This window comes from Ctenocephalides felis, unplaced genomic scaffold, assembly GCF_003426905.1.
Source record: "Ctenocephalides felis isolate EL2017-DRISC unplaced genomic scaffold, ASM342690v1 CF-g0.4_SCAFFOLD_00468, whole genome shotgun sequence".
Classification (NCBI taxonomy): Eukaryota; Metazoa; Arthropoda; class Insecta; order Siphonaptera; family Pulicidae; genus Ctenocephalides; species Ctenocephalides felis.
Window position 1 is genome coordinate 25,983 of NW_020536622.1, and position 8,440 is coordinate 34,422.

An 8,440-nucleotide genomic window follows, 5' to 3' on the forward strand; every position below is an offset into this window, starting at 1 on the left:
CGATTGAATTAGATGTAGGTGCTATCACACCAAAGTAAAGGAATTCAAGTCACACTTTGAACCTTATACAACACCAACACTTATTTTACAAAACATTTTAGTCGTATCAAAATTTACAAACAAAATGCTCACGATTTTATTCGTCCCATTCAGTAACCAATATAATGAATATTGATAATTATTTTAATAAAAGTGAAAAAATATTTATATTTATATTCATCATAGGAGTCAAATATTATAAACATAAATAATCATATAATTTTGTGCAAATAGTAATCTGTTAAATTTAAAAATCGTTGAATGGCACTATAGATTGTGTAAAAGATCTCCTTTTAAGGAATGACATTCGATTTCCACCTCGGATAGCCTGATGTCAAGCAGAAGTGGCCTTGGTTTTCAGTTGGAAGTATAGTGAAAATAACCCTTACCTTGCAATATATTAAAAATATATCTTCATTATTAGAGAAATCATAATAATGAAAACATACAAACAGACTAACTGTTGGTTTGCGTTTTCAAAATTCACGTAGTAAAGAAGTATCATCACAACAGATCATAAAATTTTTAAGTTCTGATTTCTGTTGAAATAAAAAAAACTGATATAGCTGCGTTTAAATATTAGCTATAAGTTATCTTTAAAAAATTTTTATCTGTAATAAAAAATAAATATGTATGTTTATTCGTATCATAGATATAAGACAATTGACATTCCTGATTATTTTAACATCATCAACGTTTCCTAGAGCATTTTCTCATTGTTTTTGTGCAAAGTGCAAAAAATAGCAGTTTTTGAAAGAACTAAGCATCCGATTTGAATGATACAAAAAACTTTCTGCTTGTGTCGATGAAAGGATTGCTTTTGAGAAAAGATTTTTTTCTTATTTTTTTTTAATTTAATTTTTTTTTTTGAATAAGGAAAAATTATTCGGTTTTTAATTCTAATTCTAGCTAAAGTTCTAAAATAGTTATATATAATACTTCAAATAATTATAATAATGTATTTGAAAATATTTAATGTTACTCGAATATTTCATTAAGGTACGGAAAGTACCAGCAATTTGCCGTAAGGCACGATGCCATACACCACTAGTTTATTTATTTATTCATAAGCAAGCCGTAATCAATAATAATAAATATTATTTCAGGCTCTTGTCTCTTATAAATAAAAATCATTAAAAATATATTCAAAATTTGTGGAATATTTATTGACTTTAGAACTCAAATTGTTAATATTTAATTCGCTATGTTAAAAGTGGCAATTTCAAAAAATTTTGAACTTCGAAACAAAAATTTTCAAAAATAGAAAAATGTGAAATATGTAATATTAGAAATTGCAAAAACCAAGAACGCTAAATTTTTAAAATCTAGATTCCAAAATAATTAATTTTGGAAAATCATAAATATTAATAATGGATTAAATAAAAAATCTAATAAAAATTTCCAGCATCATGGTACGATGTGATGTGATCCATGTTATGTAGTGTTTAATTTTAATATACATATGTATTATTATATATGATATATATATTTTCCTATTTTTGAACAGCAATTAACATTTAACAGTATCACAAGCTGTTGTGGTAAGTTTTTCCGTAACAATGTCGCTCATTAGTAGGCAACCCAATGGTTACCCTAAATTTATTGATATGTTAATATTATTATTATTAAAAAATTTCTAATACTAAACAATATATTTTTAATTTCATGGAGCAATGTCCAGAAAGCGCTATTTTCACATGATAACATAGAAAATATTGTAAGATGTTGAAAATATTATTATTTAATAAGCAATCATACAAGACGTCGCGCCCTTGACACGGCTACTCGGCGATCGCATTGTTAAATAGGCGTATTATATCTGCGCTTTCTGGTTTCGTTATTATCGATAATATTTTGTTTTGATTATGCAAATAACAGACAGGATTTTTAAAAACAGATAATGTTAATATATTTTGTTACAATTTGTGATAACCACAATGCATGCTAATAATGCTTGAGAGTCCTGCAAATCCTGCAATGCAATGTATGCCACCACGAGATAGGGACATAAAATTTATATCATATTATTTATATAATATTTATTTATTTATTTATTCCTAAGCAAGCTGTAATCAATACTAATGCATTTTATTTCCGGCTCTTGTCAAGCTTATTCTTAATTAATATTAAACAGATAGTAATTTTAGAATAATCATAATAGCTGCACGAATTTCGTTTCTGAAAAAAGAGCTGAAAAAAAGCATCCGAACATTAAATACAATGTTCATCATCAAGTTCATCATATTAATGTCTATTTGACTACCAGTCAAGCTCAAAATTCTTGCACAAGGTTGAAAGTTATACTTATTTGACCGTAAAAATTTAAATCAATAAAATAGCAAGAAAAAACACATGGTTGTATAGGCGATCAAATGGTCAGACTACATAGATAAAATATAAGGATTATGCAAAAATAGTTATTGAAATCAAATTGAGAAAATTCAATAATGTCATAAAAAGCTAATTCTTTAAATATGGGTCTGCAGGAGACTTTACTGGGCAAGGAAAAAATTATTCGAATAGCTCTTTTCTGAAGCTTAAATATGTTTAATTAGTTCGGATAAAAAACCCCAGAATTGGATGCCATATAAAACGTGAGAATAAAAGTTGCTATAATAAATTGAAAGTAAACAAAATTTAAACCAAGTTTGGGTTTTAGGGTGCGCAACATAAAACATGTTCTAGATAAAGTTGGTGATAGTGAGATAGAGATATGATAAGTCCACTTTAAATTATTATTAATATGAATACCGAGAAACTTTAATACTTGCGAAAAATTAAATGCTAAATTATTGATGGTTAAAGAAGTAATATTATTGGATAAACGATTTTTTGTACAAAATAATATGATTTCGGTCTTATCATAATTTACGACTAGATTATTTTCACAAAACCATTTCGTTATTCCTGACATAACCGCACTTAATTTATGTTGTAATTCATTAAGAGATTTGGCCTTGATGATAACGCTGGTGTTATCCGCAAAAAGAATAAAATCACAAAGATTTGTATAATAGGGTAAATCATTAATATATATGAGAAATAAGAGAGGCCCTAAAATTGATCTTTGGGGCACACCCAATGTACTTGTCAATTTATCCGAAATTATTTGCTCGTGATCATTATTTAAGTAAACGCTTCGTGTTCGATTAGACAGGCAAGATTCAAATAGTTTAAGTGATCGTCCGCGAATACCTCAATTTTCTAATTTGTCAAGAAGTCTTTGATAAGAAATACTATCAAAAGCTTTAGACAGATCGCAAAATATTGCAGTACAATATGTGGCTTCTTCGAAGGAGTCAATGATGTTATGAACTAAATTATAAATTGAGTGGGAAGTAGAATGGTTCTTCTGGAAACCATGCTAATTCTTGAACAAAATATTATATTTATTGAGAAAAGACGTTCATCTAGTATGCAAGATTTTTTCAATTACTTTATCGAAAGAGTTGAAAAGGGAAATGGGACGGTAATTATTTATATCGTCTTTATTATTTTTCTTAATACACGATTACACGATTTTTTCTGGAACGTATCTACCGTTTAAAACCCGAGGATGTGTGTATAAACAATAAAAAGTTTTGTATGTATTATACTATGTATAATAACACTTTTTGGTATTCAAATCAGCATGAAAAATATTTCTCATTATCTGTTGCAATTTATGTGCAGATAAAGTTGTAAAATTTAGAATATATTATACACATTTTAAAATGCAGATTATTTTAGAATTACATATAATTAAAGACTGCAGGTAAAAAGGCTCACCACCATTATCTCAAACTCAAATTAATTATACATTTTTTTAACAATACTATTCTAAAGTAGAGTGCAAAAGATGTGTAACCAATCACAAAAATTCTTACGACATCGCGATCAGGAATAAACGGCAATGTTGAATATTCATAACAAAAGTACCTCTCGTTGGTATTTTTTTGGTTTGGAGCTCATAAGGCTTACGATACCTCAATTTATTTTAAGTATTATTTTTTTTTATTATTTTATGAAATGTATTGTTAATTTTAAGTTAGATTCAACTATATTTTATATAACCTATATAAAAGCTTAAATGTGTGTGGGGTAAAAAAAATCACCTGAGTCTTTACTCTGGCAAGGTGTGAACAATACAAAAATGGTAAATAAAAAATTTAATAGAGTTAATGGGATAAAAAGGGCCAGATATATATATATATATATATATATGTATATATATATATATATATATATATATATATATATATTATATATATATAATAGTTTAAAATAATATAATAGTTTTTTGTTTGTTTTGAATTAACACTCATTTAATTAATTTTAATTAATTGCCATTGTCAGTGTTATAAGAATCTAGTAGCCTTTTAAATATTTGGAGAATTTTCATTATGCGTACAGATACAAAAAGTAAGTTAAAAAAAGTTTGCACAATATTTAAATATTAATAAAAAATCATAATTCTATAAGTGCAATATGAAATACTTATTTTTGACCCGATTTCATATACAAAACGACCTTGACAAAAATTAGCGTAATTCCAAATATTGAAAGATATTTCATTTTTTCTAAAAACAGTCGATACGTTTTATAATTGGATATTAACTCAAATAATTGAAATTTTTAATTTTTTTTAAACAGTTGATGCCATTATACCATTAGATATTAGTTCGGATTATTGGAACTTTTGTAAAATTTAATAAAAACGGTTGTTCTTTATATATTTTGATTGGCCCATAAGAATTTTACGATTAATAAAACTGGTTTCTAAAATGAAACTAATTGAAACAAAATTATCCACCCAAATATGAAATATACCTTTGTAACTTGATATATCTCTTCCACATAAACAGATGAGTAATACAGAGTTGTCAGAAAAGTTATATTAATTATTGATTTTAATTAATTTTCAAAATTTCGAAACGCAATCCAGCTAGTGATGATTTATAATTTAACAACACAAACAATAAGTCTTTTATTATTCGAATTTGTATAAATATATCTGCATATCATAATTTTACTTACAGAGTGTTGAGCATTCGTAGTGGTTGTAGAGCTTCAGTTGGAACTTGAAGCAGCCCGCATTTCTGCATGTGTAACTTCTTCAAAACCTTGCACCCGACGAAGGCATCTCGATTTAACGTCAGCAACCGATTTTCGGACAAATTTCTAAAATAACAAAATATTTTTCATTCATTTATAATAAGTTTGATAAACATTGTAATTAGATAAATTGTAATTTGCCGTTGCTCTACGTAAGCATATTTGTTGCGTTTGACAGTACAACTGTATGACAGTAATAGGTGAAGCGGAGCTTAAAGGCCTGCAAGTAAAAAGGTCTACCATAACAATTAACAACTAGTGGGGTTATAGCATCGTGCCTTAAGGCAAATTGCTGGAACTTCCCGTACCGTAACGAAATGTTCGAGGAATATTGAATGTTTTCGGATAGATTATTATAAATATTGTAACATTGTCTAATATTTATAAGTAACTCAGTTTTTAAGAGAACAGAGTGTTCTATTTTAATAACTCAAACCATTTTACTTGTATTGACAAGATGAAGAACTGATTAAGTTTTTGGGAAGGCAGGTTCAGCGGTTATGGACTCTCAATAAAAATAAGTTAAAAAATGTCATTTGACGGTCAAAAATGTTTATTCGAAATGTGTACATAAAATTATCAGATATTTTATAGAGATTTTAATAATGTGTACCCATTTAGTTTGATAACCTCTAAACCACAATACATGTGGTTGGTGTAAAAAAACAACAAAACCTTCTTTACAATGGGTAATTATACTGATAATTATATGATAAGCGTAGATAAGTTATAGTCGCAAAATATTCGAAATATATATCGCAACTAGCTGTAAGTGAAATTCTGTCTTAAGGCAATTAGGGCATCGTGCCTTAAGGCAAATTGCTGGAACTTCCCGTACCAAAAATTATTATTTTTTTAAAAACGATTAACATTTTTGAAAAAAATTTACTTCGAAAAATTACTTTTTTTGAAAAAAAAAAATTATTGAAAAAACAAATTTTTTTTTGAAAAAAAAATTTTTTTTTTGAAAACAAAATTTTTTGAGAAAAAAATGTTTTCTTCATTTTGACATATTTTGGAAATTCTGAACTTTTTTTTCAAAGCAATCGCACTGCTTGAACTGCATAGAGACAAAATGTCAAAGCTCGCAAGTGCCCGCGCCGCCGTCTAACGCATAAGCATTGGTACGGAACCCATAAAAATGTAAAAAAAATTTATACTTATTGTTAAAATCTCTATGAAATATCTGATAATTTGATGTGCATATGTCTAATGATCATTTTTAACCGCCGAATGGCATTTTTTTTACTTTTTTCATTAGATCTCCGAAACCGCTAGACCTGCCTTCATGAAAATTTGATCAATTTTACATCTTATCAATACAAGTAAAATGTTTTTTGAATTATTCAAATCAGACGCTCCGTTTCTTAAAAACGGACGTACCGTTTTTGGCACTTTTTGCCCCGTATCTTCGGAACGGCTAGACCTGCCTTCGCCAAAAACTAATCAGCACGTCTCCTTATCAATACAAATCGAATGTTTTTAAATTATTCAAATCGGTTGTTTCGTGACCCCAAAATCGTCGACAAAAATTTGTATCCGCACATACATACACACGCGTACATACATACATACATACACACACACACACATACAATCATTTTTTCTAAGGTATGCCAAAATGTTCAGAAACCTCTGAAACGTAAAGATATATAAAAATTTTCATTTTCGATTTTTTTGCGATTACTATAACTTGCCCTACGGGAAGTTAAAAAATCGAAAATGAAAATGTTGCATATATGTACGTTTGAGAAATTTTGGCATACCTTACAAAAAAATGGATGTGTGTGTATACATTTGGATACAATTTTTCGTCCACTTCCTACTGATTCGATTCCTACTGATGGGAAAACGTGCTGATTAGTTTTTGGCAAAGGCAGGTCCAGCCGTTTCGAAGATATGGGAAAAAATGGTAATTCAGTTTTTGAGATAACGGAGCGTCCGATTTGAATGATTCAGAAACTTTTTAATTTTTGAAGTTCACTTATAAGATTCAAACAAATTTCAAAATTTCAGATAATTTTTTTTCAAAATTTTCAAAAACATACAAAGTTTTATACTTAAAATATAAATTTTGAATTTACAATTTAATTTAAAAATGTATGTATTTCATATGCGTTATTGTAATCGTAAGAAATATATCCTCAGATGAATTCATTCGGCATCTCTTCTTAATGTAAACATTTTAAGTGTTTCGAGATCGTCACTGTATATAATATGCGATGAAATAAGTATATAATAATTATAGTTTTTTTTTTGAAAATATTTAAAAAAAATTGTTATTAATCATCATTTAATATTTATTGATTTTTTTTTTCGAAAATTTAATTCTGGTACGGGACGTTCCAGCAATTTGGCTTAAGGCACGATGTCATGCACCAAGAGTTTGTTTTATATATGTTATGCATTGTGTTGTTGTTGATTTGGTTTTCACAGTATAATTATTAAAAGTCAAATTAGACCTTTGTGTTTTAACATATTCAGCTTTTCTAGTTATAAATTACTTAATGGGCCTTTTACAACTGTTGATACAAATTCAATAACTTTTTAACATTGTTTCAGAAATATTAAATCCAAATAAGTATTTCCAAATATTGTATCCACATAAAAGTTGAAAACAAAATCATCAGCAGCAGTTAAATAACAAGCAACTTTACATAATATAAGCATTGCAATTATTTATTCATTTATTTCAGATTCAAAAAATGCAATTGAAAACAAAACAGTATGATAATGAATAATAGTAATTGGGGAAAGCATTACCATAAACTTTAGCTACATTAAAGTTTCCATTAACGGTATCTGCATAATTGCTATCAGAATATATTACACAAATTATGCAAATGGATGTCTTGGCCCAATACGAATGTCGTATAGCAAATATAAGATAATATAGCAACCGACATTATCTCCACTACTTATGCAAGAATAATATATTTTCGTGTTATATTTTTCTGCATCAAGCTGTAGAAGTATATCCTTATTTTGCATTAAGATTTTTTCGATGATAAAACGAAAACCATCCTGGTAGAAATACTACAATTCTTCTAGCTGTTCGTATTCTGCGAAAGCTCTTGGCAACAATTCCGTTATGCTGTTGTTAGACAAGTCCCTGAAAATATAAAAAAAATACTATTAGATTTTATTTTACATTATAATTATAAATATTGTTAATATTGACATGAAATCTTTCATAAAGAGGAAAATAAACGCAACATTTAATTCTAATAAAAATAACACAAAGTATCATGTATAAAACCAAGTAAATTCTATAAATGAATAGAAAAAATGTACAGAACCCTAAAAT

General features: G+C 27.6%; 1 protein-coding gene across 1 annotated transcript in view; it reads right to left on the reverse strand.

Moving 5' to 3' along the window:
* LOC113365470 (SLIT and NTRK-like protein 6) overlaps window positions 1–8,239 on the reverse strand; it is a gene marked incomplete at its 3' end in the record, with an annotated part of 30,144 nt that extends 21,905 nt beyond the window's left edge. Inside the window, exons 1-2 of the mRNA XM_026607024.1 lie at window positions 8,174–8,239; window positions 5,056–5,199 (exon numbers count right to left, since the gene is read on the reverse strand). Coding sequence (XP_026462809.1) covers window positions 5,056–5,123 — 68 coding nt within the window. The remainder of the gene's footprint in view (window positions 1–5,055; window positions 5,200–8,173) is intronic.
* Between the last annotated feature and the right edge of the window lie 201 nt (window positions 8,240–8,440).